Source organism: Cinclus cinclus, chromosome 2, assembly GCF_963662255.1.
Source record: "Cinclus cinclus chromosome 2, bCinCin1.1, whole genome shotgun sequence".
Taxonomy (NCBI): Eukaryota; Metazoa; Chordata; class Aves; order Passeriformes; family Cinclidae; genus Cinclus; species Cinclus cinclus.
This window is the reverse complement of record NC_085047.1, coordinates 15793380-15809910: the sequence shown is the minus strand read 5'-3', so window position 1 is coordinate 15809910 and position 16531 is coordinate 15793380. Positions and strand designations below refer to the sequence as shown.

The following is a 16531-nucleotide window of genomic DNA, read 5'->3' as shown; positions in this document are numbered from 1 at the left end:
ACAAGCACAGGGCACTGCACACGTGGTGTAACACAAATGCACACACCATAACACACACACATGGTGTAACACAAATGCACGTGCTGTAACACGAACACACACACGGTATAACACTAATACACATGCCATAACACACACACACAGTGTAACACAAATGCACACACCATAGCACACACACACAGTGCAACATAAATGCACATATCATAACACACACGGTATAACACAAATGAATGTGCTGTAACATGCAGACACACAGTATAACACAAATGCACATGCCGTAACACACACACAGTGTATAACACTAATACACATGCCGTAACACAGAGTATAACACAAATGCACGTTTTAACACACGATGTAACACAAATGCGGCATAATCCGTGCACACGGCGTAACACACACGGTGCAATGAAAACGCGCACAGAACACAAGGCGCACCCGGCTGAATTTACAGACCAGACCCCCGACCCGCGCATGCGCGCCGCCGCCGGGTCCCGCTCCCCGCGCGCACGCGCAGCGCCGTGCCGTGCCCGCCGCGGGCGCGCGCGGTGCAGTGTGGGAAGGAGGCGGCCCCGGCCCGGCGGAGCGCGGCGCTGAATCCTCCCGGCCGCTCACAGCACTGTGGAGCCGCTTCCCGCCTTATCTCCCGTCCGGCCGCCGCCGCCGCCGCCTCCTCCTCCTCCTCCTCCTCCTCCTCCACCCCACACACGCACCCCCCCCCCCCCCCCCCCCCGCCGGCCCGCGGATTTAAAGGGGCAGCGGCGCCGGCCGGGGGAACCATGCCGAACTTCTGCGCGGCGCCCAACTGCACCCGCAAGAGCACCCAGTCCGACCTGGCCTTCTTCCGCTTCCCTCGGGATCCGGCCAGGTGAGACCATCTCGGCAGGGGCGGGCTGGGGGAGGGGCGCCCGGCGCTCCCCCTCAGGCCCCTCCGGCCCACAGCGCTGCCTGCCCTGAGGAGACGCCGTGCTGGGGAGCCGGCTCCCTCCCTCCATCCCTCCATCCCAACCGCTCTGCTTTCCCCGCGCCTCCTTACCCGCGGGGCCGGCGGGCGCCCGGACCTCCGACGGTGCCTGCAGAGGCCGCGCTCGCTCTGGCGCCGGCGGGGCGGGGCCGCGGGACCCTCCGGGCTGTGGCGGGCGGGCGGCTGCGCCTGCGCCGGGACGGCAGCGGCTGCGGCCGCCGCCCCTCGGGGGAGTGGTGGGGACGGGAGCGGCGCCGCTCCGGGACGCGGCGGGGAGCGGGTGCCTGGCTCGGAGGGGGTGGGGGTGGCTGTGTGTGAGTCGGAGCAATGCGGTGTGTGGCTGTGAGAGGTGTGGGGCAGGTGGAGGGGGGCCGGAGCCATGGGCTGAGGTAGGGGAGCCCTGCGCTGTGGGGGACCCGCGCTGGCTCAGCGCTGGCTCAAGCAGTGGAGGTCTAGTCGGTCCTGCTGTGTGTGTGTTAGGCGATGAGGTGTGTGCGTGGCAAACGGGACGCTGCTGCGACAGGGAGGACCTGTCACAGGATTGCTGGGATGGTGGCGAAGCATCATGAGCAACAGCAGAAGTGATGGGAGAAATTCCCAGTGGGCGAAAAGCAGGGGTGGTGTACTGATACAGCAGAAAGTGTGTGTGTGAGAGGCAGTGGAAAATACTATGAAACATAAATCATGTACTTAGACATAGAAAACCCCATGTAAAGATTCACCTTTAAATCGAGATAACACTCTTCAAATCGCTTGATTTTACCTGATGCTCAAAATATTGAAAATATAGGCATAGAGCAATACCAGTTATGTCTTTTCTAAGAGTAGATAGTTAAGGCTGAATTTTTAAATGATTTATACATGATATTTACTTTCTTCCTTGAAGCTTCTTGACCTGATTTTTGGAAAAATCAAAACCCCACGGGAATCATGCATATGTAGTATTTTCTAAGGAAACAGACCCTCTAAGCGATTTCAAATGAAGATACAGAAAGCTTATATAGGTAGTAGCTGCTCGGTAAAGTTGTGATTTTGGTTATGTTAAGTTCTCCTGGATGAATGGAATGCCTTGCTGTAAAGCTTGGCTATCCAGACCTCTTCTTGATGCCTAGTACATGAAAGGCATTTTGGTACAATCCACATTCCACATGCTTTTGCTTTAATAAGAACTAAAATCAAACTGGTTGCTTATATGCTCTTTCATTTTTATGATTTTCTGCTACTGTTGTTTCTTTCTACCTTCTGTCCTGTGAGACCCTCAGGATCTCACACAAAGGAATGTCTGCAGTTTGTGTGGAATTGAAGAAATTCGGTGCTGTCTCAGCTTCAGTCTTAATTTGTAAGAGGTCCGTGCTGTAAAATGTGAGCCACATCAAGTTGTACAGAATTCATCAATAGGTGACAGTTGACTATGAAGAAAATACTCTCTTGAGTTTGTAGTTTTTTTATGGAGGGACATTTTGAATGAATGTTTTCAATGGTAGCAGTGCAGAGATATAGTTAAAGGTGTGTGACCAAATGATTGCGTTTTAAAGATTAATTTTTTTTAACTCTGTTTTGTAAACTCTAGGAGGGTTTGGGTTGGAAGGAAGCTTAAAGCTCATCTCATTCCAAGCCATGGGCAGGTACATCTTTCTTTAGACTGCCTTGCTCCCAGCCCCATCCAGCCTGGCCTTGGAACATTTCAGGAATTGGGGTGGCCTCAGCTTCTCTGGGCAAGCTATGCCAGGGCCTCCAAACCCTCACTGTAAAACATTTCCCCCATATATCTAACCTAAATTTTCCTTCTTACAGTTTGAAGCCATTCCCCCCATGTCCTGTCACTGCAGTTCCTGATGCAGAGTTCTTCTCTGACTTCTTTGTAAGGCCCCTTCAGGCTCAACAGCCACTACTTTCTCATCCTGTCTCCATAGGGGAGGTGCTGCAGTTCTCTTGGCAACTCTGTGGTCTGCTCTGGACTTGGTCCAACATTTCCATGTCTTTCTTTATATTGGGGCATACTGTACACAGTATTGCAGATGGGATTTCGCAAGGAAGGGACAGAATCCTCTGTCCAGAAGAAGGAGAAACTATGCGTAAACTGTTAAAAGAAACTTTGTCACTGACTGTTTTTGTGAGGACAAAGATGATGTTCTAAGTTCTCTAGAAGTTCTCCCCCTTAATATCTTACAACTTTCTGTCCAAAATTTATCATATATTCTATTTTACCAAGAGCATTTAGAGACTGATAAATCCATGCATCCTTTTGGTTTTACAGACTTGAAGGTGTTGGTTTATTCTGTGGGTTGATCTACAGCAGTCTGCAGATGGAAATGGCAATATATTCCATGTACTGCTTGCTCTCACTTTTGTAGGTCAGACTGGGATGGTGAGCAAAGTACTTTGTACCAAAATGTTATTTTCACTTGGTAGTTTAGAGTGGGAAAGTTGAAAATAAAGTTCTTAGAATACACCTTAAAATAAATTTTAATTAAAAAAAAGATGGTAAATGGATAGTCTCGGCTAAATTGTTTCTATTACCTTCCTGTTTTCAGTGTTTCCATAATAACTGGGTAATTGTCTTTAATGTTTTCCCAGTTCACTGCTAAGCAGTTCCAGTTAGACATTCCGAGTCTGATCTTTCAGGTGTTAGGAAGTCTGTGAGAGCTAACCTGTTAAGACTACCTTCTTTCATTTTGGCTACTTGAGAAGATAAAGGGTTTAGAGATCAACCTTTGGAGAAGAGCCACCAGCATTTAATAGGTGGTATATTGTCTTTTCATATCAAACTAGTGTAAGTAGCCTCTGTTGCGTCCATAAGGTTGTGTATTTTATAGTTTTGTGCAGTCTAGGCAGTGATCCCCACGGTAAGATATGTTTGTTTAACTCTCATCTGTGATTGTGGCTCTGTTCATCATGGTGGCTTAAGTTACAGTTGAGGTATGAGGGTTTAGAATGAAATACTTCTTAAGCCAAAGAGATGTTGATCTACTGCAGTTGACCAGTACTGAGGTAATACATACTCTAGCTGCATGTCAGTAAAATGCCATTTCAACTTCCATGAGATGTCAGCAGATCTCTGAAAATGTTAAGTTTGTGACTGAAGAAAACCTTCTTAAAAGCTGATGAGTGATGGCTAATCATTATCAAGGAAACTTTCCTGCCTGACCATTCAGGAGCCATGCTGGGAGTGCCATTTGCATGACCCAAGACTTTGACTGCTGTGACCAAAGGCACTCCAGGGCAGGTGGCTCCAGTGAAGCAAGGAGTGCAGTTTGACTCCCTGGACATGCTGCACACATGGTGGCAGACAGGTTTCCCATTCACCCTCGACCCTGGGTTTTCTGTAGCAGAGTCTCAGATGTCTGATTCCTTTCAGCACTTTAATCATAACGTGGTAACAGCTTGAGCTGATGCCTCTGGGGATTGACCCTGAACCAAGAAATCCCTGGGCGTTTATATCCTTACAGTCTGTGCACCCATTCTGTAACTGCTGCCCTTATGAACAGCATTATTCCAAGTACAAATATAACAAAGCAGGATTACCATAGGGTAGAGTAAAATATTGTAGAATCTTGTGCATAAATACTTAAATGGTTGCCAATAAAAAAAATCACAGTCAACTAGCTGGCCATCCACTACTCATTTGATGTGAAAATGGTGTATCCAATTTCCTTACCTAAAACTGACAGCAAATAGTATGTGGCAGTATATGGTCCTTCCTGTTTAACTTCCTGTTTTACTGAAAATACCTTCATTAATCCTTCATCTCCGGGTTGTATGTCATGTAGCTCTTCTTGTCATTTTTTTCTAGTTGTCATTTATTATTTTGTGTGAAGTGGCTTCCAACCATTTATTTTCTAAGAGGCTGGTCCTGAATATAATTCTGCCAAACACTATTTCACTTGATGACCACTCTAGAGTTTGGTGGGAGTTATTTCCAATTATCTTGCTATCCCATAGTACTACTCCTAAACTGCAGGCCATTTTAAATCTACCTGATTACAAGTTTGAGCAGTTCTATTATTTCTTTGTTTCACAGGAGCCTTTGGTATGAGATGCACAGTGGACTAAAGTGATTTCTCTGGTAAGCTTGGTAGCTTCCAGCAGCACTTTTATTTCAGTTCCATTAGATACATTCTTTTCTGCCCACATAAAAAACAATGGTTCTTTCTGTCATGTAGACGTATGACACTCTCCAAAAGCATATTTAGATTTAGTCACTCATTAATTACATCCCCACTAGGCTGCTCTTCCTAATGCAAGTTAATTCAGCCCCTTGGGCATTCACCAAGGGTTGTAGAGGTTCTGCTTCAAGTACCTCCATGTTTCTCATTCCTGTGTAGCCTGTGTGTCATTTTCCATTCACGTGGATCCATTGGCAAATGGGATTAAATCCAAGTTCTCTAGAGATTGATCATGCATATCTCCCTGTACATGTCTGGAGTGAAACACTACCTGAGCACATCATGATGCGGCTCACTGTTGAAGAGAACAGGCAATAAAGTTCTGGATTTAAAAAAATATATAAATAATAAAATAATATATAAAAATAATTTGTGCATTTAAAATATTTTATTCACATCTTTGTGGGGATGGTGCTTGTTTAAGAATCGTGTCCACTTCATGTATATGTGGTTGTTAGGTGACTCAGACCTAAGTCTGCTCCTTTTTATGGTAATTGCTGTTAGTGCTATTGCTTTTAATGTAAGAATTATTCCCAGCTGCTACAGCATCCAGTTGAGTTGAGCAGTAAGACTCAGGGCAGTCTTGTAGATGTAGGTTTCACTAAGGACTTCACAAGCTCCATAAGCTGTCTTCTCATGCAGAAATAGTTCAGAAGGCCTTGGTGTAATCTGGCAATCCAAGTGCCAGAGCCAAAGCTAAAGCTCTTTTTATAGCTTGGAAAGCTTTTTCTGTTTCTGCAGTACCAGCTGCAGATGGAGCTCTGGTGGCAAAAGCTGGAGGCAAGAGGCAACTGCTGACCCTTTGCAGAACAAATGGGCACAGGGATCTGTGGCACAGGCAGCCAAAGGGACACTCCGAGACATTGTAGGAGCTGACAACATCCAACTTTCTCCCACTTAGACTGGTGAGAGGACTTAGACTTGTGTTCCCTCCTTGCAGGCACCAGCTTGAGCTGTGATTTTGTTACTGTAGCATGATTGCAATTATTTTAAAGACTGATGTGACTGAGACTGTGCTATGGGAAACCTGGGGTCAAGCCCCTGGTCTGACTTTTGGAGAGTGGAGCATGGAGCTGCCAAGGGGCCTTGGTCCCTGCAAGTGTGACTGCCAGAGTGGCTCCTGAGTGGTCCAACAGGGAAGTTTCCTTAACAGTACCCTCTGCCAATGATTTGCTGAACTACTTTACCCCTGGTATATCCAGTTGATACCTTTCTGTCTTGAAGAAATCCTTGGAATTCTTTTTTTCTTGGTTGCTGGTTGAGTAACCATAGCCTGGTTACCATAGCCTGAACCTTTTCTGGGTCTGCTAATCTTTGTCCTTTTGTTAATATAAATCCTAAATATTTTACTTCCTGATAACACAGCTGAAGCTTATAAAGAGATACACAGTGGCCTTTTCCTGCTGAAGCAGTGCATAGACAAGTAGTATCTTTCAATCTTCATGTGCCTTGCTGGCAAGTAACAGATAATCTACGTGTTCTACAAATATCAATTCACGTGGTAGTTTTATGCAGTGTAGGTGTAAAAATTCTCTGCATAAAAATGGACATAAATCTACCTCCTGAAGACCATAACAGACCTTTAATACATGTTCTCATATCTACTTGTTCTTTCTAAATTAACTGAATTTTTTTTTCCTTTTCTTTTTGCTGAAGAGGCAATATAAAGTCTTAGGCAACAAAACCCCAGTTCCCTGCTCAGACAGGACCCTTTGCATATCTCTGTCCTGGATGAAAATGAAACTGCGTTCTCTGAGTTAATATAAATAACATTGTTTTGAAAATTAAAGACATTTCCTGCTGCTGTGACTGTGCTGCTGAACTTGGTCACAGGTGATGCTTACCATTTATGAATAACACTTACCAAATCTTGGGACAACAGCCGCTCCCTTTATTCTAGAGAAAGTGATTTACCATCCTCTTAATAAATATGCTTTAAAACCATGTGTGAAATTACCACCATTTTAAGCAAATACTAATCCACAGAAAATAATTGTGTTTGTACAAAAAAGTGTTTCACCTGATGTGCACCTGCTGGAGAATCTGCTCTTAGCAGGTTACATCAAATTGACAGCCTGACAGTCTGTCCAAATAGCTACAACTAAATCTGAATTCACAAAAAGAGTAACTTTTCCATTAAAAAGGACACAAATAGCACACATTTTGAAGATGAGCATTTTTCTACGAGCAGATCTCTCCAAATCCCCCCTCTCTGAAGGAAATCCATGTGCGCATAATCACATCAGTGTGAGCAATTACTTCAGCTGGTGTTTTCTGTGTCTTCCAGAAATATGTTTTGTCTATGAACCAATTGCCTATTTATTTACAGAAGAAGGAAATACTTTTACAACCCCACAAAAGATAGTGAATGAACTCTAAGCCCTTGACAACTGTGTGCCAATTCTGAATACACTATTCCTGCCACCAGTTTGTCTCCCTGTGATTGCAAGGAGGTGATTTAGAGGAGTTAATGTAAGGAGCTCTGGCTTTGCTCTCTGCCGGTGTTTGTCAGCTTCCCTGAATCACTGAGAGAAGCAGGTAAGATCGTGGGGTCAGGCTCTTTCTCTGGACTGAAACCCTCCCCACTAACTACAGAGGCGGCTGATCAGCCTTTGTGATCACGTTTAATGAGTTGTTTATTAGTTGACATCCACTGAGAAAGTCTGAGAGCCAGTGTCAATGTAATTTATATGCTACAGATCTCCCACTTTTAATGAGTGTTTATATAATTTGATTAAGTGAAGAAAGCTCCCTGTTCTCTTTTTGGGGTGATTGCAATGCCTAGACAAGAGTGTAAGATCTGTTGCACCAAAAAATCTGATTTTTTTAAACACTGTTTTTCTTTCCTTATTTTATGTCTTTACTAAGCATACTCTGTATGGATGTCCAAGAGCTGTATTAGAAATTATTCCTGACTTACGGCATTTGCCATCCCTGTCATTTTAATATTTTGCATGAGCAAAAAATTGAGATTCACAAACACTTCAGCCAGCAGAGATCAGAATCCAAGATTCCCCTCTTTCATCTGCACAATTGCCCCCTTTTACTGAGCTGAAGTCGAAGTGAATCCACTCAGACTTGTGATTTCCTCATTTGGGCTGCCCACCAAAACATCTGACAAAACAGCCTTTGTTCCTATATTGTTGAGTAATCACTAGTTGTTTTTCTCCCTCCTTTCTGCTATAAACAACAATTTAATGTTTGCACTGAAAATAATAGTAGAATTGCTTTCTCCTAACTTCTAGCAACAGAACAAGTTACTTTGTTGCTCAGAGAGTCAAGGCATTCCCATTAGGGGAAGTCAGAGCTGACTACTGCATCTCCATCAATTACTGCGACTGGTTTACTCGCCAGAGGAAACCATCTCTTTCATATCTAAATGGAGTCCTATCAGTAAGGGAAATATTTCTTTATATTTGTGTTATATCTTGGAGAACTAATCCAAAGCAGAAGTAAATACATGTAAAATATATATATATTAGGAGAACTGTGACTTTAGACTGCAAGCACATTTAATTTTTCTTTTTAAGAGCAATTTCTTTAGAATGAAATAGGTTTCCTGAGCAACTATTCTGCAGTCTGCTGTGTGTGTGTGTGTGTGTGTGTGAGAGAGAGAGAGAGAGAAAGGCAAAAATACAAAAATTAAGGGAAAAATACTCCTGAATTTGGTGGTGTGATGTTGAGTGGTGAGCAAAAGCAGAAAAAGTAGTTTTTGTAAAGATATGGTGGGATGTTCTGAAGGAAGTTGTAAAGAACTTTCCTGAGCTTGTGCTCCAGTTTTGAGTGTGGTTTGAAATCATAAGGGATTTTGTTTTATTCTAAGACTATTTACTTCCTCTCCATACATGCAGATGTCAGAGATGGGTAGAGAACTGTCGAAGGGCAGATTTAGAAGATAAAACTCCAGATCAACTCAACAAGCATTACCGATTATGCGCTAAACATTTTGAGACTTCTATGATATGCAGAAGTGTAAGTAAGAACAAGCATTTGTTTACTGCATCTTGGAAAATGTGACTGACATTTCTCACTAGAATCCTGCCTTATCTTTCAGCTCCTGGGTAACTGGTCCATAGGAAAATTAATTTCTTAGTCTTAATTAGGATCACTGCCATTGTCTGGGGCTCCACACAAGCTCACAACCACTGAAAATGATAGCGACAATGACAGTCAGAAGAGAGAGAAAAAGTGGTGCTTAGTATTATATAAGTTTTTTTTATTTGGTGTAAATTTGCATATCTCTATTTATTTAAATGTGTTAATGTCCTGGTCCTGAAGTGTGTACGTGGTGTGATTTGGTTAAATTACACTCTGTTGTTGCCACAACATTTAAATACTCTTTACATCTGTCAAGCTTTTTTTTTTCCTGTTACGTTTTCATCTAGCTAAAATCAAGGCACAGTTTTCTGTTAATGAAGTAATAGCTTTAAATTCTTTTTGTCAACAGTATGATTTTAACAGCTTGCATGACAGTACGGAAGGGTGGAATTGGCCTTTATTGTATAAAGTTTTAATTTCTAGGCTGAATTTCACTCTGGTACGTAAGCAAAGCCAATCTTTTAGTTATGAAGGATAATTAAAATGTGCAGGTCAAACTGAAGTCCTGGTGGTATTACACATGATGAGGTCTCTAATCAGCCATTATCCCAGAAAGAAATGAAAATTGGAAGGAGTTATGAAATTAACCTCTATGCAACTGGGTTTGTTTGAAATGTTTATTAATCTGGTGACAGATGCCATCAGTTACAATTTTGTACTTAGTGGGAATTAGCCAGTATAGGCAACACAGGTTTACAGTATATAGAAATATAAAATTTTACTTAAAATATTTTTTTAACAGGGAGCAATTATATGATCATCTAGAAGTCTTTTCTTTTTTTTTAAATTTACAGATAAATTTTCCCTCAATATGATCTTTCACAGAAGTGCTTAGTAGACTTCATAATTCTACAAAAAGAAGCAATTGAACATTTTCACAATTAAATGTTTCTAGAATTGTGAAATAAGTGATAAAACCCAAAACACAATAGTAACAAAATGTTTCCTTTCTGATGTGTAAATTTCTTTTTATCCAGAATGTTTATTTAAAAAAAAATATAGTATTGCAGTAAATTAAAATTATTGGATCCAGGGTTTTTGATATGAAGATAATGGGGACTAAAAAAGGATTTGCAGTTTGGATTGGAGTTTCCTGTAGTATCTGTCTTCGTATTTTCAGAGTTCTTTTAATATCCCTGAAATGTGAATTGCATAGCTTAGCTTTATCTTTAGTAACATCAAAAAGTCAAAGTGCTTTAGAATAATAACATAAATAAGAAAAGGAGAGAAACAAAAGGGCACAGTGTCTGAAATTCCTCAAAGAACTCCCTTGTTTAGATGTCTGTTTTCTTACAGAGCCCATACAGAACAGTTTTACGGGATAATGCTGTACCAACTATATTTGATCTTACAAGTCACCTGAACAATCCCCACAGCAGACATAGGAAAAGGATAAAAGAGCTGGTAAGTTTTTAATGCAAAAATATTGGTTTACAATTACAAGAAAAAAGGCAAGTAAGTTAAAGTGAAACTTTTATACAAAAAAAGTAAAATAAAAATATTTAGCACTTGAGTGTTTGTATTTTCTATGCTGCCTATTCCTGTGTATTTTTTGTTGATTATAGGTTAAATGCATGATAAAAAATTTATCTACTAGGGAAGTCTATGAGAAATAATCTGGAAAATTAAATGCGTTGATCCAGAGCTGATTCTTTCATCCAAATCAAATGTATAGTTTTCTTTTCCTTATTACTACAGTGCCAACTAAACACAAGTGATGCATGTTATCCCAAAATTCTTGCTACATATTAATCGTGATCTTCTGTTCACCTGTTAAACTTCTGAAATCTAAGTCAATTCAGACATGCTTGTTTTAGCTTATTGTTCTTAAAAAATGGTCCATTGATAAAACCAAGATCGAGAATATTTTTTGTGGGATTATGCCTTGTGTGTCATTTAGGGAGAAAGTGTCTCTGTGGTTATAAGTATCCTGACAAGAGGAATTCCTCTTCTTATCTCCGTTTATACTTGAAAAATTACAGACAATTTCTAGATACTTCTTTGTGAGTTTGATTGCATCTGTTGACTGAAAATATAGTTAAAGATAGTTCTGTCTGCTGGAAGTACATTATCAAATTGCAATAGAATCTATTTAATGGAATCTATTTACTAATAATTATGCATATTGAAGAACCTCCTAATACAACTGTTTTCATGTAGTTAGTAGATACTAGTCATGGCAGTAGTAAACTACCTCAAGAAAGCTCCTGGTCTTAGAATTTCTAGCACTTTTTGGCAAATGTTGACGGTCTCATTTACAGTATTTGTATCTGATCTTGATGCTTTAATAGTTTAAGGTCGCGTGTTAGACATTGTCATCAATATAAGTTATTTTTGTTTGTTTTTTCCAAGAGCGAAGATGAAATAAGAACATTGAAGCAGCAAAAGAGTAAGTGATCAAAATAATTGAGATAATAACTTTATTTGCTAAGGCTGACAAGGTAATTCAAAACTCATAACTATTAGTTTATATGTAGCAGGAGGATAATTGAGTTCTTTCTTGATTCAGCCAGCCAGTCTAAATTGTTTCCAAAATACTTCACTTTTAAACTGAAAACATTGTTCTCTGGACTTTTCGTAACTTGGAGGTAATGGGCAAGTAAATGTTGCATTTAATTTTTGATACTTACAGTATTTTTCATTTTGTAGTTGATGAAGCTTTTGAACGGAAACAGGCAACTCAAGAATTGAATGAAAACAATGAACAAAATACTGTCTCAGAGGAAGGAGGAGAAGAACAGGAGGAAAAAGCTGTCCCCTTAACACTGGAAGAAAGAGAAAACAAAGATTACCTTAAATCATTATTTGAAATTTTGATCTTAATGGGTAAACAAAATATTCCACTGGATGGCCATAATGTTGATGAACTTCCAGAAGGTATTTTTGCTTCAGATAACTTTCAGGCTCTACTGGAATACCGAATAAATGGTGGTGATGAAGTTCTGAGGAAACGATTTGAGATGACTGCAGTCAACCTTGAGTATTGTTCAAAAACTCAGCAGAAACAAATGCTTGAGATCTGTGAAAACTGCATTAGAGAGGAGACACTGAGGGAAGTAAGAGACTCGCACTTCTTTTCTATTGTCACTGATGAAGTAGTAGACATAGCAGGCGAGGAGCATTTGCCAGTGTTGGTGAGGTTTGTTGATGATTCTCACAATCTAAGAGAAGAATTCATAGGGTTTTTACCATATGAGGCTGATCCTGAAATTTTAGCTGTTAAGTTCCATGCAACTATTACTGAAAAGTGGGGTCTAAACATGGAGTACTGTCGGGGTCAAGCCTACATCGTCTCCAGTGGATTTGCTTCCAAAATGAAAGTTGTGGCAACAAGACTCTTGGAAAAGTATCCACAAGCTGTGTATACATTGTGTTCCTCGTGTGCCTTAAATGTTTGGCTGGCAAAATCTGTTCCTGTTGTTGGTGTTTCCATTGCATTAGGAACAATTGAAGAAGTTTGTTGTCTTTTTAATCAGTCTCCACAATTATTAGTAGAACTGGACAACACAATTTCTGCTCTTTTTCAGGACAATGACGAGAAGGGTAACGAGTTGAAGAAGATCTGCCGTTCTCAGTGGACAGGCAGGCATGATACTTTTGAGGTTTTAGTGGACCTCCTGCAAGCACTGGTAATGTGCTTGGATGCTGTGAGCAGTGACTTGTCTGTCAGGTGGAACAACTTCATTGTTGGTCGAGCATTTGTACTTTCGAGTGCATTAACAGATTTTGATTTCATTGTCACTATTGTAATTATGAAAAATGTTCTGTCTTTTACGAGAGCATTTGGAAAAAATCTCCAGGGACAAACATCAGATGTGTTCTTTGCAGCTGGCAGCTTGACAGCAGTATTGCACTCTCTGAATGAAGTGATGGAGAATATTGAAGTTTACCATGAATTTTGGTTTGAGGAAGCCACAAATTTGGCTACAAAACTGGATGTACAAATTAAACTCCCAGGAAAATTTCGGAGGGCACAACAGGGGAACTTTGACCCTGATATGACATCAGAAAATTACTACAAAGAAATCCTAAGTGTCCCAACAGTAGAACATATTATTCAAGAATTGAAAGATATTTTCTCAGAACAGCATTTAAAAGCTCTTAAATGTTTATCATTAGTGCCCTCAGTTATGGGACAACTCAAATTCAATACATCTGAGGAGCATCATGCTGACATGTTCAAAAATGACTTGCCCAATCCAGACACGCTTTCTGCTGAGCTTCACTGTTGGAGAATCAAGTGGAAGCACAGAGGAAAAGATATTGAACTTCCAGCTACTATTTATGAAGCACTTCACTTGCCCGACATAAAGTTTTTCCCTAATGTTTATGCATTGCTTAAAGTCTTGTGCTTGCTTCCATTGATGAAGGTGGAGAATGAAAGATACGGAATAGGACGAAAGCGCTTAAAGGCATACCTGAAAAACACCTTGACAGGGCAAAGGTCAAGCAACCTTGCTTTGCTGAACATAAACTTTGACATAAAGCATGACTTAGATTTGATGGTGGATACTTATATTAAACTCTATCCCGATAAAGCGGAATTTCAAGACTGCATTCCTTCAAACAATTCTGAAGTAACAGATGATGCCTAACTTTTTAAACTCTAACCAATCTGTTGAAACAGTTTGTTCTTAATTAAGCTGGGGAGAAAAACAGGTGAAATATTAAAAAATCACTGCAATTGTGTTTCCATTTTAGGCCTTGGACTGAACAAGCTGTGGTCGATGACCTAAATTATGTGTTGTTAGTCCATACTAAATGTGTTTGGCAAACAAAATAAAGCCTGACACAAGCCCATGCTCTTGGCAGAGGTGCTTTCTACATCTGATTGGCTTAACTAGGTGCTCGTTTATTGCATCGTGGAAAAAGTACATTATGATTGTAGATCTGATGGGGCTGTTACATATTCACTGATTAATTAGGATAAGAAAGAAGCTCAAAATATTAAAAGGCATAATCTATTTCAGTTCTGTTACTTAGGATTTTTTTTTTTAAAACTTTTTAAGAAAGTCTTTGATGTATATTTAAGTGGAATTTTGGAGAGTGGATTCGGCTATTGCACAATCCCCGTGCTGTGGACAGGTTTCAGTGTAAAGTGTAAAGTGAATGTCAGTGATATAAGGGTACCTTTATGGTTTTGTTGGAAGAGTCAACCTTGTTAATCTCTTGATGACTGTTTACATTCCTTTGTGTCAGACACAAAACTTTTTTCTTCAGGCTTTACAGGAGTAGCAGGAGTATTTAAATTCCTAAAAGACACTAAAAACTTAAAATTTATTCCACAAACGTTTAAATCTGTCTGGTCTGCCCCGACTCTGACACAAACCCATGCATCTTATAGTATGTTTATTTGTAAACTCACTCTGGAAAGATTAAAATAAGAGTTTGTTGTTTGTCTAGAAGTAAGATTGAAAATATTGCTGTTATTTTTGGGAGAATGAAACATTTTTGTACAGTTTATGGAAATTTAAAATAAAATGTGAATTGCTTTTTACATAGCACTGGATTTCTTAGTAAAGCTGTGCCTCTGGGAATATGTTATGTAAAGATGCCTTTATTTTAGCAATTTTTTCTTCATTTTTTTTGCAATTCTAGTGAGCAGCATTTTTTGAATGGAGGAACTATATTGTATAATTATATATACAATACTGCTGATCTGCATGTTCTGCAAGGTGTTTTAAAGTATTTTGAGATAGCACTAACTACAGTGCTTTTACTAATGGAAGTTCTGACAATCAGGCAGAAAGAGTTTAAATTTGAAAGGGTTCAGAAGTAAAGTTTTGCAGCTATCCTGATGCATGACAGTTTTATAACTTATTGATTGAATCAAACATCTAAAATCCAATTGTTTGGGTTGGAAGGAACCTTAAAACTCATCCAGTTCCACCATACCATGGGCAGGGTCACCTTCCATTAGACCAGGTTGCTCCAAGCCATGTCCAGCCTGGCCTTAAACACTTCCAGGGGCAGCCACAGCTTCTCCTGTGCAGCCTGTGCCAGGGCCTCATCACCCTCACAACCAAGGATTTCCTCTGCATATCTAGTGTTAATTTCCCCTCTTTTAGCTAAAAGCCATTCCTATTTGTCCTGTCACTATATTCCCTGATGAAATTATATTCCCTCTCCAGCTTCCCTGTAGCCCCTTCAGACAATGGAGGATGCTGTGAGGTCTCTGCACAATCTTCTGCAGACTGAACAGCCACTACTTTTTCATCCTGTCTCCATAGGGGAGGTGGTCCACTCCCATTTACCAACTGTGTGTCCTTCTTATGTTGGGGGTAGGTGGGAAATTACAATACTTTTATGTACTTCACAGTTGCACTGAGAAAGGCAACAGCAAACTGAATTATTCTAAAGACTGTGAGTTCTTAGTGTTCTAATGTAGTCAAAACAATAAGATCAAATTTGGGAAAAAACACACATTTTCTCTAAGCATTATCTTTTCTTTCCACAAGTATTTGTAAATGCTTTCTGACATGCTTTCATGTTATTGCAATTCTTGTCTCACTAGTAAAAAGTGTTTTAGCTAATAGCTTTCTCTGTTCCTCTCAATATATGAAAATAGCTCCCAAATCTTGGTTAATGTTATAAAAAAAGCATTTTAAAATTAAAGGTCATACGGAAAATTGGCTCTTTTTAAAGGTGAACTCTATTGCAATTTTAATAAAATAAATTTAAAAATATTTCCCATCTTAGAGTTCTGTGGGTTCCCCTGCTAAACACAGCAATGTGGTGGTCATGAGCCCTAAGTCAGGTTGGATGAGCCTGGGCTTACAGGTGCAATCAGAGAAGGAAAATTGATATCCAGTACCACAGAATTGGCCAAAAGAGCTGAAGACTGATTTCTGACTGTGTAAATTGAGTTTCTAACCAATGTACTGGGATAAATTGAAGAAGGGGAGTGCATTAAAACTCTCCTTAAGTTACTAAGTGTCTGCTGGAGCTCAGCTGAAGACACACACTTGTGATGTTTGTGGTAAGTGTTGCTAATCAGTTGCCTCAATCTTTTGGTTTTGCACTGCCTTTCACAGAGTTATTTAACTTGTCTGTAATAAATCAGGAGCTCCTGATTTATTACAATTTGATTTGTCCTGTTGGTGAGGAATCTCTTGATTTTTTGACACCTATAGGAGTTAGTCTGAATAGTGATGCTTTCAATGATAGCTGAAAACTAAAAGAAGGGAGATTAAGATTAGATGTTGGGGAAAATTCTTGTCTGTGTGGGTGGTAAAACACTGACACAGGTTACCCAGAGAAGCTGTGGCTGCCCCATCCCTGGAAGTGTCCAAGACCAGGCTGG

General features: G+C 40.3%; 1 protein-coding gene across 1 annotated transcript; it reads left to right on the top strand.

Moving 5' to 3' along the window:
- Positions 1-779: 779 nt before the first annotated feature.
- THAP12 (THAP domain containing 12) lies at positions 780-14662 on the top strand. The gene is made up of 5 exons (XM_062511791.1): positions 780-868; positions 8982-9102; positions 10525-10632; positions 11581-11617; positions 11878-14662. The coding sequence occupies exons 1-5, from the start codon at positions 780-782 to the stop codon at positions 13821-13823; spliced, it is 2301 nt and encodes a 766-aa protein (XP_062367775.1). The 3' UTR covers positions 13824-14662.
- The last annotated feature ends 1869 nt before the right edge of the window (positions 14663-16531 follow it).